A 15,238-nucleotide genomic window follows, 5' to 3' on the forward strand; every position below is an offset into this window, starting at 1 on the left:
ATAGATAGATAGATAGATAGATATCTCAGATATTGATACTTCTGGAGGCAGGTTTTTGTGTTTCAGGATCACAGGGAGAACAAGTTTAAATTCTTTTAGTCTCCCTTTCTCCCTTCTTCTGCAATGACAAATCTCAAGGAGGTCAGGGTCATGAGTCAGGTGATTTCCCATTCCAACATAGAGCTGCCTAACTAGGTATTCTTTGGAAAGAAACATGTACCAGTAGAAATCAACATTCTTCATTCAAGCTTGCCGTTACTAGTGGCCAAAGAATAAAATGTTTATCAATATGATCAAATAGTTATTGCAGAATTCTGAAAAAGCTTTTTTCTTTACTGAAACAAAGAACTGTATGCAAATAGATGCAGTCTTTTTTCCTAGATTACAGTGCTTTTCTTCTTCCTGGCCTGAGTACTGACTGAACACATGAGCTGTCCAAGCCAGAAGATGAAAGCCAGACAGCCTTTCCAGGGGAAAAATGTCAATAGGTGGTTGAAGGCACTTTTGTTGATTCAGCCACCTCAGAGTGACTGCCTTTGCACAGGATGTGCAAAATGAGTGCAATTGGAATCATAAAATAAGTTTAATTTCCAAAGTTAGGAAAATTTTTTGGCCGCTATAAATACCCACTATAATTCACAAGCTTCCCCACTCAAGGGTTCTAGGATCATGTCCACAATTCTATCTGAATTGTTAGGCAGGAAGGGAGAGGACACTGCTTTGTTGTGCTGATGTGTTGGTGCCATGTCGTAACCAGCTAATTGGAAAGCAGGAGGCCAATGTGAATGGTGAGCATTGTGAAGAGGAAGCCAATGTTTGCTGGGTCTTGGTGTAAAGCAGGAGGCAGCTGTGGGAAGAGGTTGATTTGATGAGGGTATCTGGGGAGAGTGGCACAGGCCAACATTGAAGAAAACACCATGATAGAGGAGTTTGTGAAACACAGCTGTGGGACTCACATGTGTCTAAAGAAGTGTCCTCCCATAGGAATTGAGGAAGAGGAGTCTGTGCCTCAGACCCAGACTGCCCTTCAGAAAGATCTACTGAAATGAAAGTCCTTAAAGCCCCTTCAGTCTCCTCCAGGAGTGCTTAGCAAGACCCTGGAGAGAGCAGTTGTGTTTGTAACTGGAGGGAAGACTGTGGTATAAATATTTTCCTTCAGTGTCAGAGAGGATCCAAAGCAGCAGCGTCATGGGCATCTGTCATTGAAAGAGGTGTAACAGAGTCCCTTTCGGAAGATGGACAGGAGCAGGATGTTCATGACAGAAAGGCCATCTTCCCGGCTCAGGGTCCATGTCCTTCCCTTTAGTTACTCATCCAGGTGGCCCACACAGATTCAAAGAAGTACAGGCAAAACAGCATGGCTCAAGAGGAGCAGACCAGAAGATGGAGCCAGGGGCTAACTGAGGACAGGAAGAGGAGGATCTCCAAGATGAGGAGCAGGATCCAAATCTGGAAATGCTCCCCTAAAAGGAGGAGCAGGAACCAGACATGATGAGGCCAGAGGGAACTGAACTGACCTATACAGATTCATTGTGCAGAACCCATGCCAGGAGATGCATATTCTGATCTCTTTGATTGGGTCATTGAGGAAACTAAAGCCAATGTAGGATTCAGATGCAGTATAGTCTTGCTGGAGTGTCCAACAATGTGCTGAGTTTGACATGACAAGGAATGGGAGAGGCAGGTTTGGCAACAGGGAGGCTGAATCCAAAGCTCGGTGCCAAGGCTGTATTGGGAAGACAAAGACTGGGAGAGGAATGCTGAAGATGGTATGTGGTAGGTGTGATGCAATGGGGCTGTGGCAGTTTCAACTTACACTGCAGTAGGTGTTGCTGCTGTTGCAATGGACATGGTCATCTGCAGTGCTGCTGTGCTGCTTCTCCAGAAACTAATAAAAAATCTAAATATTGGGTTTTTTCACATGTTAGAATGGACCTATGCACCACCAATTCCACCCTAGGTATCCACTCAAACCAGGGAAAGCACATGCTTGAGCAGGCACTTCAGAGTAGCCTTTACTGAAGTAGTGGCCACTAGAGCCAGAAGAGGGAAGCAAATACCTACTGGTTAATCAACACACAAGTAAGCATCTGCAGTGCAACTGAAACACTGTCTTGAAAGGAGATGCTATTTTTCCCTTAAACAAATGAGCCAGGCACAGTGGGTGCTCTGCCACCTGTGATTCCATATCAGTAGTTTCAACTCACGGATATTCAATTTTTCATCGATCCTATGCTTCTGGACATGTACATGAGATGGGCAAAGTATCTGGGCCCCAGTCATACATGTGAGAGACCATGGCAGAGACCCAACTGTGGCTGTCCCGCAGCGACAGACTTGGTGCACGGACCCGATAATAACACGCGTGGACCCTGACTGGTGGTCGAAGCCGAAGTTTATTAGGGACATCAGACTTTATAGACTGAGAGTCCATACTGTTTCCCTCTCTTGATTGGAATTCCTTTTGTTTTGTATATCCCACCAGGTGTTCTCATTTACATGCTGTTTATACCAAAGGTTGTTGTCATGCAAATACTGTCCAATGAACTGCAAACCTGTGCTCACTGGCTTTCCAGGCTCACAATGTCCTGCTACACCCAACTCCTGAATTCTGCCTGGCCCAAACCTGGCTGTTTGTGTCACACGGCGTGTGTACCAGAAAATGGTAGCTCTCTGCATTGTGCTTTCAATAACAATAGTAATAGCAACAACAGCAGTAAAACTCAACTTGTCAGGCATGGATGTCTCAGCCCTGGGACTTAAGCACCACTCCATCACATGCCTTGGGCTCATATTTCAATGACCATTCCTTAATGTTTCTGAGTTTAAAATACTCCAGTGCAGAGAAATGGAAGGAACAGAAATTAACAGGTGACAAAGGAAGGAAAACATGGGAAATTGTTGTGTTATAGGTACAGAATTTCATTTGGAATGAAGACAAACTCTAGAATTGATAGTGATCGTGTGTGTACAACATTGAGGCAAATGCACAATTAGTGAGTGAATTTTACATTTCAATGATTAAAAGGAGGAATTGTTAAAGTATGTGGAAGTAATAAAAATATGCCATTTTTTGCTTGTGCACTGTGCAAGTGAAAGCCACTTGGAAATATTTTAGTACAAACAGAACTTTTGGAATTTCATAGTACTGCATTCTTATCTGGTGCATTTTTATGTGGCAATCTATGGTAATTGTACTTATTATTATCATTATTATTTTCTTTTGAGAAAACGGCAAATGAGCTAACCTTGTCCTATCTGTCACTCTAGGTTTAAAAGAGGAAAATCAAGCAAAAACCAAGTAAACAGAGCACAAAACCAAGTATTAGGGATTGCAAACTGAAGGCAAAGGAAGGATCTCCTTCTAGGTTCCTACAACATCTGAATCAGCTTAGATTGCCTAGTATCAGCCTGCTTCTAGAAACCAAGTCTATTTGTACAAGCCTCAATGATTTAGTGCTACATGCATTTGGGAAAAGGCAATTTCTAGAGCTGTATATTTTGAAAGATTTATTTATATTCATTTCAAATTATATATAGAGAGAGAGGAGAGAGAGAGAGGAAGATCTTCCATCTGATGATTCACTCCCCAAGTGACTGCAACGGCCAAAGCTGAGCTGATCTGAAGCCAGAGCTCTTTTAGGTCTCCCACACTGGTGCAAGGTCCCAAGGCTCTGGGCCATCCTCAACCGCTTTCCCAAATCACAAGCAGGGAGCTAGATTGGAAGTGGGGCCACTGGGCTTAGAACCGGTGCCCATATGTGATCCAGACACATTCAAGGTGAGGACTTTAGCCAGTAGGCCTCAGCACTGGGACCTAGAGCTATATTTTCAGGAACTGGAGGAGGCATTAGGGAAGCTCTATCCTGCACCCCTCAGTGAGCACTCCAGCATTTAGCAAGGTAAAATTTTTGGCCCATCAGGACACATGGACTGAGACTGGCAAAACCAAATTCTGGAAATAGTTTAAGGTTGGATATTGTGAAAATCTGTGTCAGAGTGAACCCTATGTAGAAGGACAAAATGAAATCTGCCCAATAAAAGAACAGGAAGCAGGTCATGAGAATGAGAGTACTCTGAGTGGCTCTGATCTCTGGGCTGGGATATTTGGCACATCTGGAGCTGTGGAGGTAGAGGACACGCTTGTGATGTTTGTACAGATAGACAGCCATGTACAGACTGCTACAGCCCATAATACTCTGAAAGGTGAGGTCTCGAAGAGCCATGAGGCAGAGGAAGAGCCATCTGATCATTTGTGGAGCCGGCAGCATGTAGCAATGTTCAATGTAGAGTCTAACACTAGACTCATTCATGTTGTTGACTGCTGTGATATAATAGAGAAAGTTAGAGCCAATGAGGAAGCTAAAGACCCAGAAGAAGAGGAGGTAGGGAAGAACCTGCCATGCAGTGTATGGTTTGAGCTGTTTCCACAAGGTGTTCCTGGGACTGATGGTGATGGCCTGGACTATACTGAGGAGGCAAGTGGTGCAGATGGAGAGACTTCGAGCAACCCTATTCAGGTAAATCACAATTTTACAAAGAATCTCACCTAGTAGGAAGTTGCTGATATACATGACTGTGATTATGTCTTTCATTCCTGTGGTACAGATGATGATAATATTTGAAAAAGCCAAATGGATGAGGATAAGGTCTATGGATTTTTTCACAGGACCCATGACCAAAATGTGTGCATGTCTCACAACTATGAGGAAGTTCCCCACCATTCCAGGTCCAGAGAGAGAAAGAACGACTATTCTCTGGATGAGGTCACTCCAGGTCATCCTCTGACTTCAGGAACAGGACTAGAGAAACAGTTTCAGGAAAACAAAGAAGGTAACATGGCAAATTTCAGGTGTGTGGATCTCCTCTGCTTATTCAAGAGCAGTGATGATGCAGATGCAGGTTGAGCTGCACAGACACGTTCATACCTCACTGTTCATTCTTAGAAGCTCTCTCATCTCCTATTTGATCTCCTTTTTTGTGTGTTGGTTTGTTGAAACAGGGATGGTAACAGTTGCAACTGAAACATGACATCTGTGTTAGTGCATCTTCCTGCCTTTCTACAAGAGCGTTATAGGTATTGATCAGGTGCAAAGGTACTTGAAGAACTTTTTCCCAGAAAACATCAAGTCAAAACACTCCATCATCAGTTCCAAGCCATGATGTTGAGGCCCTTCCTTTTCACTGCTGACACTCAGCACCTTAGCCATCTGGTCTGTGCTGGTGCCCCATGTACATCCTCTGTACCAGTGAGCTCTGGGAATTTATTCAGGCACAGAAAGACAAATGCGGCCTTTCCTCACTTATCTGTTGGAGTGAAAATTCCATCACAAACAAGGGAACAACACACAAGTGTTTATCACAGGATGTAATAAATTCCATGGATTGGATGAGGAAATTCATGGATAGAAGAGCAAAGATGTCTAGGAGGGGTAACATTCTATACTCCAGCAATATTTGCACCATGTACAATAAATAATGCATTTTTCAAAATAGCCAGTAGAGAGCCAATTGAATGTTTCCAATACAAGCAAATGATAAAGCATGAGGTATATCATGCTGTATTCCTTACAAATTATATTCAGGTACCAAAATGACATTTTGAAATCTGTCAATTTGTGCAATTACTATGTTTCAATTATAAAGAAAAACTAGGCTTAGGAACCATACGTGCTTTTAATATGATTGGCTGCTTCCCTAGGCTGAGGATGTAACTCACCCCTTCCAAGCTGATTGTCCTGGAGCAGGGCAAGGGAGAGAAAGCTCCTTGCCTGAGGGAGGGGCAGCTGAGGCTCATGCTCCTCCACCTCTGCAGCAATCAAGGAAGGATTACTGTTTCATTTGCTTTTCTTCCTGTATGCCTTGTACTTAGCCTGCGTATCCCCCAAGGAACATTGGCATGTATGATGCTGGAAACATACCTGAACTTCCTTAGACCATATTTTGTCATTTGTAAATAGGATGGCAATTTATATCATTCAAGTTCACTATGAGAACTGAGCAGATGTACAGAGTGCTCACGTCAGTCCCCAGCAAGAAGAAAACACTGGTTGCCAAGCACTTCTGACTGTGTTGTTATGTATTCTCCTACCAGATGTCACATTTGATTCATTTTCTTGCATGAGGTACTGTGTCATATGGTGGTTCTAAAAAATGGAGAATTCAGAAAACTTAAAATCATTATTTTCAAAAAAGTCCATAATAAATCAGCAGAAAGCACTGAACGACATCAGACAGAAGAGAAACTTGAGAGAAAGTAAAAACTCCCATGCAGGAAGGGAAGGTGCACAGAGCCAAGAGCCTGTAGGAAGGGGCCTCCCCACCCAGACTGCTAGCCCACTACTGCTTGATGCCCCCAGTCTCCCTCACACTTGAGAAATGCAGCAACCTTGGGCTCAGGGCATCAGTGGCTCTGCTGCACACAGTTTCCCTACAGGGCCACACAAGCAGGTGTTGCTGGATGTGCTGGGAAGTGACAGCCACCCTCAACCTGAGCACTCACACCTTCCACTTCCACAGGGAACAGAGGAGCTGAAACCCTACTCACTCCCTACCGGACCTTGAACAGCCCTACCTGGAACAGCTTCCCTTCCAGAGCAAAGGCAGCTCCCCCTACATACACACACATATCCACACACACACACACACACACACACACACACACACACACACACACACACACACACACACACTCAGCTTCACTCACCTGAGCAGTGCAGGACTGTGGAAGGAGCATGGCAGAGCAGCACAGCCAAGCCTGTTTATCCTTGCCTGCGTCCCAGCACTCAGAGATGCTGTCACTGATGTCAGCTTGTCAGTGTGATGAGTTTGGCTTCTTCAGTGTGCTCTGGGTACCTGGGGCCATCTCTGCCCTCTCCCTGCTGTGCTCTTAACTGTCAAGTCCAGGAACTTCTTGATCCTAATTACACTGAATGTACATGTAATTAGGATCCTAATCGTAATTGCACTGAATATACACTAATGAGCAGAAGGCAGCATGATAATGAGCAGATCTCAGAGGGTCCAGGTTCCTTGGACTTGATTATGATTTCATCTCACCTCTGTCACTCACCACCAAGAGTCAGAAAACAACTTGGAGAAAATATCTGGGAAAAAGAAGTGGTCACTCTCTCATTTTTTTTAAACTTCCGTGTTTTGTTTTTAATTTTTGAAAAAAAAATATATCAGAAACATCACTCAAATTGACTTGACTGCACAGCTAACACCCGATGTCCTACTTTGTTAACTTTTCTGCTACTGCTTTTTAATGGTGTTGATTCTGAGTATAAAATCATAAAGACGCAAAGAGTGAGAGGAAAGGCCTGTCCATTCACAGATTTTACAGTTGTGTTATACAAGGATTCTGCCTCTTCTACTATTTTCTAGATTTTTTTATGATACAGTTCCATAGGTATTGTGATTTACCTTACCCCCTCCAAGTTCTGCCCCCACACTTATTTTACCTATATTGTTACAATAGTATAGTCCTTCATTAGCAGGCATAAATTTATCATTCTACTATTTAAGTGTATCCTGACATTGCGGGCATGGGCGATGCCAGACAATGCAACATCCTAATGACTAGATATGTCCAACAATTTCATTGGGAGTCCATCTTTGATTTGGAAGTAGAGATGTATTCTGCATTGTATCCTCTCATCTGGATATTACAGTCTCTATTACACAGTACTATACATTCTCTTAAATAAAAATAAGGCCACCCCTTTAAATTGCTTCATCTTATATCCTAAATATAGCTTAAAATATATACTTCCTGAACTTTTAAAATGTGCTCACCCTAAGGTACTTCTGCACTAGCTCATTCTACCTATGCCCCTCCTTGTTAGTGGCTTTTTTCTTTATAAATCCAAGTGTTCTGTAGTTCAGGGTTGAGATGTCTTAAGGGCAGGAGCCCTTCCTCACTGCTGCCAAGAAAGGACTTGCAAAGGTTTTTCAGTGTGTGGTACTCTGTATCGCCTTACCTGAGTGCAGCAAGCAGGCACAGGGAAAGTCTCAATGTCAGAAATCTCATGGAAAAGACCATGGACTTCTCAAGGTTCTGCTTTGTGCATGTGAGAAGATGAACGCATACATTCATTAATGAATTCAAATCCAAGAGGCAATTTAATGAAGTAGAATCAACTCTTACTAATGCAGATGTGAGATTTGTCTATTTGCCTTTTTCTCTTCTAAATAAATGCTCTTTTGGGTATGTGTGTGATGATTGCAATAAACTAATGAGTCTCTCATGAATACAGAAAATACAAGACACAGATAAGAACAACTTCCACAATCAAGACAACATGTTTATTTTTGTGAAGATTTACATATGATTATTTGAAAAGCTGAGTTACATATAGGTCGCAAAGAAAATTTGCAAGGAAATGAGAAGGTGGGAGCTGCTTTTTGTCATTCTTCCTCCACACAAAGCATGTGAAGTAATGAGTGTCGATGTCAATTTTTAACGATTCCATAAATGTGCATAGAAAGGGAACCAACACATTCACTTTGCAGGGTTTTTGTCAAATCAGAATAATACCTTGAAAAGTACTAAACACACAGCTATAAATGAAGACAGGTCTTTTGTGAGAGATCACCCATGGATTTCTGCCTGCATGGCCTATGTGGAAGGTCATAAGGGCATGGTGCGAGTCCTTGGCAATGGTCGTAGCACAGCAAGACCTCAGCCTGACCTGATAATTGATTATATAGGTGAGAACAGTGGGTTGTGTCCCAGTTTTCCTTCTCACTCTTTGGATGAACTGTGCTGGTACTTTCTTTATCCACAAATCTGAGAAAGTGTTATGGTCTTATGTTTCATGCCAGCGATGCATGGTAGATGTGACCTGCGGCATGCCTGCTACCTACACATGATGTACTGACTTGTAACAGGATTGAAGGGTCCACAGCGTCATAGCTGCTTTCTAGTCAATTACACTGCCTTTGATGGGGAAGGATTGTTGGGAGATACCCTTCTGCCTTCCCTGTCTGGGGGACTATAAAAGATTGTGCTTGCTTTGCAATAAATGGACATGCTTGAGACATGCAATAAACTGCCTCCAGTAGTTCTTGCTGAGGAACACCATTGCATTATCCCCTCAGTGGCAACTGGGTTCTTCTGGTGTGAGCACCCAAGAGTCTGCTGGTTACTAATTCTGAGAGGTAGTGGTCTTCATGTTCACCTTCCACCACAGAGATCCTTGCTTTGATCACAGGAAGGAACACTGGAATAGCTTTCTGTTGTTTTTGATTGGGTCCCCATGCTCCCACAATCCCAAAACAGGGCCCACGCCCCTGTCAACACCAACTCTTCTTCTAGCTCCTCCTCCACAACAAAGACTGAACCAAGAAATTTTGGTCTCCCCACCTTTTCAGAGTCCACACTTCCCACATGCCTTGCCCCCTCCAAGATGGAGTCCAGTTCTCTTCCTCCTTGGTTTGGCCTGTTGGAATAAGTGCACTCCCAGCAGAGTCCTCACTGTTGGTTGGCGGCTTTGACCTTGTCTGTCTCTAGCCTGTCCCTGAGAGCAGGTGATGAGCTGCTGATGCAGATCAGCAATGCCCAGTGAAATAAGCAAACAGTGACGAGTTTTGAATTTGACTGTGATGTGTCTGTGTATGACTTCTGGGCTTATCTTGCTTGAGGTTGTTGGTTCTCATTAATTGGGTTTATGTTTCTGCAAAATATTTGGTTATCCATCACAAACGCTCCAAAGAACATCCATTCCAGGGACATTTTCCTCTTCTTTTTCTCTGAATCTACAATAACGTAAACAATAGACTTTTCTTATTTTAAGAAAATTCTATGATATTAGGTTCTCTTTCTTGGTGAAAGAGAAGGGAGGGGAAAGAAAGGAGGAGAGTGAAAAAAAGGAATGGGAAGAAAAGGAAAAAGAAGGGAAAGAGAAGAGAAAGGAGAGAGGATGAAGGAAGGAAGGAAAAATGACATTGTTCAATCAGGTAGATATTTGTGTTCTAACTCAAAGTTTACTATTTTTTCTCATTCATTTGATGTCTGTTAGTGAAACCATCGATCTTAAATAGTCCATTCAAAAATATTGGCTAATATATTTTTCATTTCTTTTTTTAAAATTATTCATTTGTTATTGGAAAGGAAGATGTGCAGAGAAAAGTAGAGCAGAGACAAAGCTCTTACATTCACTGGTTCACTCCCTAATTAACCCCAACAACTGATGCTGAGCTAATCTGAGGCCAGATGGTAGGAGATTCTTCTATGTCTCCCATGTTGATACAGGGCTCCAAGGCTTAGGGCGGCCTTCTACCATTTTCCCAGGACTCAAGCGGGGAACAGTATGGGAAGTTGAGTAGCCAAGAAGTGAGTTGGCTCCCCTATGGGATCCCAGAACATGCAAGGCAAGGATTTAGCCATTAGACCATCACACAAGTTTTAATTTTTTTTTCAAGTCTTCTTTTTAACTCTTAGGCTTTTGCTATAACTTTCTGACTCTTCTTTCAATACAAGAGTGCTAGTCCTGGGCCGAGTGTGGTGGCCTAGCAGCTAAAGTCCTCTCCTTGAACGTGCCAGAATCCCATATGGACACCAGTTCTAATCCCGGCATCCCTGCTTCCCATCCAGCTCCCTGCTTCTGGCCTGGGAAAGCAGTTGAGGATGGCCCGAAGCCTAAGGATGCTGCACCCACGTGAGAGACATGGAGGGAGTTGCTTGCTCCTGGCATGGGATAGGCACAGCATCAGCTGTTTTGGTTATTTGGGAAGTGAATCATCAGAAGAAAGCTCTTCCTCTCTCTTTCTCCTCTCTCTGTATATCTGATTTTGCAATAAAAATAAAATAAATCTCAAAAGAAAGAGTGTTAGTCCCAAGTTACCGAAGCTGCAATTTTATAACAACTCTATCATCTGTGGCATCTCAGTCCCCTCAGTATTGGTGTCTATGGATGCTCTCAGGCAAATTAATATCTATTTTTTCTTTACACACTGAATAATTTTGGATGGTACATTGAATATTTTACTACTGTATGAAGCTACTGCCTCTCCCATAAATCTGAACCCAAAGCAACATTAGGATTGGTGTTTCCCACACCCACATATGGGCTCAACTCTTCATATTAAGCATTTTACATTTAGACCTCATGCTTTATTGCAGTCGCATTGTAACCTTTCTGAAATAAAGAAGAATAGTTAAAGATAGAAACTCACAATGGAGAAGCTGAGGCAACACTAACATTTCAAATTCTGGATGTTGTGGGACAGAAAAATCATGGTTCTTCTAAAGAACCCCCAGATGGAAGTGTGGGCTGATGTAGCACAGCTGCCCAGGACAGAACTGATGAGTCTCTTCACGTACTTGAAGATACACAGCTGTTTCATGCTCATGTAAGAAACCTGTCACAAGTGAGGCAAGCAAGCTGACCACTATACAATGAAATCACACCAGATGGCTTATCCCTATATTCCGTTCATGTAGGGTACCTCATGTAGCAGCACAAAAGGAAGACATGAAATAAAATGAAGCAAGAGGAAATGAAAGAAAATAAAATGAAATAAGCCCATGAAGAATAAGAGACAAAAGCTGAGATGGATAAATAGCACCCATATCCACTGAAGAGTTATTTGAAGGAACATGCCTGCTTGCAGGAGGACCTTAGGAAAGAAACACCTGTTTGCTTTTATCTAATGATGCACTTACTAGGTTTCTGTGCCTGTGTGTGTGCGCCTCGGGTTGCATCTACAAGGTTAAGGTGTGTGAGTGGGCAAGTATAATGTAGGCACTGGGCACCAGTACAGGTAAAGTACACTTGGAAGGAAATAATAAAAAAACCTGCACACTTGCTGTTATATTTGTGGGAATGCTACAACAACTAAAGACCACAAACAAAATTTGATAATAATAGCTTAAATAATCAGAGTAACAATTTAGGAAAAGGTTTTGAATTTTTAGTGTTAAAGAGCTTGGAAATCGGTAACTGGCACTGTAGGCAAAAGAAGAACTTTAGAAATATATGGAAGGATTCCTATTTGTTCACGCGTATTACTGTAATCTTCTGAGGTGACCTGTGGAATCTTTCAACATCTGCAATCCCTCACCAGGTCCCTGGTGCAGGAAGCATCCTCTATACATTTCCTAGACCTGCCAAGAGGTGGACCTGCAACAAGAAGGTTCTAGAAAGCTGTGCTGGATAGATTCATGTTTCTTGTGGAGAATGTGGGTACAGGGACAAGCATGGTGCCCTAGCACCTGAAGTCCTCACCTTGCAAGCTACAAGTTCCCATATAGGTAATTGTTTTAATCCTGGAAGCCCTACTTCCCATCCAGCTCCCTGCTTGTAGCCTGAGGAAGCAATTGAGGACAGCCCAAATCCTTAAGGCCCTGCATCCATGTGAGACACCGAGAAGAGGCTCCTGACTCCTTGGTTTGGATCAGCTCAGCTTTGCCAGTTTAGGTCACTTGGGGAGTGAATCAACAGACAGAAGATTTTCCTCTCTGTCTCTTCTCTCTGTATATCTCATTTTCTAATAAAAATAATTTTTTTTTTTTTTGGTTTACCAGAAAGGCAAGAAAGAATGGGTGCAAAGTTTTAAGAAGGAGTCTGGACCTGTGTGGTATGCACATGATTGTGAATTAATGTGTGATTAATGGAGCAATAACTGCAAGAATTTGTTAGAAGAATAACAGAATGGATGTATGAACTAGAGTGGGGAAAGCCATGCTGAAGCTTTGTATAATATTAAAGAAGAGCAGATGTTTATATAGATTTATATACAGAAGAAATCTTATGATTTAAAATTTTTCAGTGTTCAATTTCGTGTCATGATGTACATTTACAATGTTGTACAACTGTCACTGCTATCCATTCCCAGGACTTTGTCATTACTCCGTATGCATCCAAAGCTGACTACGCATGCCCCTCTCCCTTCTGTGTCCCTAAGCTCTATTCTGTTTCCCTCCAAGTATTTTTCTGTTCTAGATGGTTAGTGAGATCATTAACAAGGTTTTCAAAATAGGGAAAAATAGATTTTGGCATTTTGATTGACTTCTTATAAAAAAAAGTCCTAATTTCCCTAAGCTTCATTCATCTGTGAAATGGATTTAAATGTCATCATATTAGGTGATAAACTAAATCAAATACCTTACACAACAATTATTGCAATTTTTCCAAATTTGCAATAATTTAGTTTTATAATTTAGATTTATTTAGTTTCATTTGAATGACAGAGAAAAGTAGTGGGAACACAGACATCTTCCATGCAAGAAATAGAGAGAGAATCTCGTCCAACCACTTGTTCACTCGCATTTGGTTGCAAAGTCCAAAGCTGAGCCTGTCTGGGGCCAGGAGCCATGAGCTTCTTCCAGTTCTCCAACATGGGTGCAGGATCCTAAGGCTTTGAGCTTTTCTCTGCTGATTTACCAGGTCCTAGTTTTTAAGATTTATTTTATTTTTATTGCAAGTCAAATATACAGAGAGGAGATTCACTCCCTAAGTGACTGCAAGGGCCAGTGCTGTGCCAATCCAAAGCCAGGAGCCAAGAACTTCCTGCATGTCTCCCATGCAGGTACAGGAACCCATGGTGTTGTGTTGTCCTCAATTGACTTTCCAGGCTACAAGCAGGAATGTGAAGTGGGGCTGCCAGGATTAGATCCAGCACCCATATGGGATTCTGGCATGTTCAAGAGAGGACTTTAGCTGCTAGGCCTCTGTGCTGTGCCCAAATGTGTTCACCTTTAAGTAGATAGATGCTACCTAAGGAGACATTTGCAGGCAGTTTTGTTGCTTTCACTTATAGGAATTAAGCACACCAATGGAAGAACTAAACAAACATAAGTATCAGGATATTCCAGGAACCATAGGTTTTTGCCAGCATTCAAGTAGTGGGTACATACCTAAATTTTGTTTTTTTTTTTTTTTAAGATTTACTTATTTTTATTTAAAAGGCTGGTTTACAGAGAAATGAGAAACAGGTCTTCCATCCACGGGTTTGCTCCTCAAATAGTCAGAGCTTAGCTGAGCTGTGCATGAGTTTTCTCTGGATCATCCACATGAGTACAGGGGCCCAAGGACATAGGCAGTTCTCGCTTCAGCAGCACATATACTAAAATTAAAACAATAGAGAGAAGATTAGCATGGCCCCCATGTAAGAATGACACCCAGAGAGTTGGGGCATCCTGGGAGCTGGGTTGGAAGTGGAGACTCTGGAACACTATCAGGTGCGTATATGGGATGCTTGTGCTTGATAGATGGAGAATCAGCCCAATGAACACCAACCACCAATACCTGGATCTTCATTTCACTCTTTTTAAATCACTCAAAAAACTGCTACTCCAACTCCTTCTCCTGCAGACTTACCAAAACTTTTCAAGTTTCAATCATGGTGCTTTTTCTGGCCTATAGGAGACCCCTTTCACTCAGCCACAGCCTGATTTGCCAACAACCTAGCTGTCACTGATACATCTCCAACTTCATTGTGATTAGGTGCACATCACATCCTCTCCTATCTCAAAGAAAAAAAATAATAAGGAGACTGGTAGGAATCCTATAACTCACAATCAAATAAGCCAGCATGCACTCACTACTGTCACAAACAAGGCATTGGGAAAGATCTATGACTAACTTGAAAGGCTAGTCAAGGTCTATAGTGTCAGTATCCAGTGACTTGGACCTAAGTGCCAGAATGTAGATGCCTTATTAAACCTGGGCAAAGAAAAGAAAAATCTGAGTAAGAGGTCAACAGCAGTAGGCAGGTATCTGGAAATGTGGAAAACCACCGCAATTTGGCAATGGCAGAGCAAAACGTGATCAATGTCTCATTAAATTCAAGTGTAGGCCCTCCAGCATAATCAAGTTATGCGTTTAATGTGGAAACAATCCATTCCCATGTCCTCATGAGAATTCTTGGTGTCTGGGAGGCCTGTCTCTGGTTCCTGATCCTCCTTGTAGGGTGCATTTCCAGATTTGGATCCTCCTCCTCACCTTGGAGATCCTCCTCTTCCTGTCCTCAGTTGGTCTCTGGCTCCATCTTCTGGTCTGCTCCTCTTGGGCCATGCTGTTTGGCCTGTACTTCTTTGACTCTGTGTGGGCCACCTGGATGAGTAACTAAAGGGAAGGACATGGACCCTGAGCCAGGAAGATGACCTTTCTGTCATGAACATCCTGCTCATGTCCATCCTCTTACAGGGACTCTGTTACACCTTTCACACATGTGATATGATCAACTAGGAAGTCACAAAATGACAATTGCACAGTTACCATTATCATTCAGG

General features: G+C 42.5%; 1 protein-coding gene and 1 non-coding gene across 2 annotated transcripts; one reads left to right on the forward strand and one right to left on the reverse strand.

Moving 5' to 3' along the window:
* Positions 1-3,875: 3,875 nt before the first annotated feature.
* LOC121166219 (putative vomeronasal receptor-like protein 4) lies at positions 3,876-4,820 on the reverse strand. Its single transcript, XM_040995334.1, has one exon. The coding sequence runs from the start codon at positions 4,779-4,781 to the stop codon at positions 3,876-3,878; it is 906 nt and encodes a 301-aa protein (XP_040851268.1). The 5' UTR covers positions 4,782-4,820.
* Positions 4,821-14,046: 9,226 nt separating this feature from the next.
* LOC121166227 lies at positions 14,047-14,153 on the forward strand. The gene has a single exon (XR_005885372.1). It is a non-coding gene; the product is annotated as a U6 spliceosomal RNA (small nuclear RNA).
* The last annotated feature ends 1,085 nt before the right edge of the window (positions 14,154-15,238 follow it).

Source organism: Ochotona curzoniae, unplaced genomic scaffold (genome assembly GCF_017591425.1).
Source record: "Ochotona curzoniae isolate NIBS_2020 unplaced genomic scaffold, NIBS_Ocur_1.0 contig_931, whole genome shotgun sequence".
NCBI classification, from domain to species: Eukaryota; Metazoa; Chordata; class Mammalia; order Lagomorpha; family Ochotonidae; genus Ochotona; species Ochotona curzoniae.

What these genes read in the sequence shown, in the direction of transcription:
- LOC121166219 (XM_040995334.1), bottom strand. Translation starts at nt 4,781, where the DNA reads ATGACCTGGAGTGACCTCATCCAGAGAATAGTCGTTCTTTCTCTCTCT.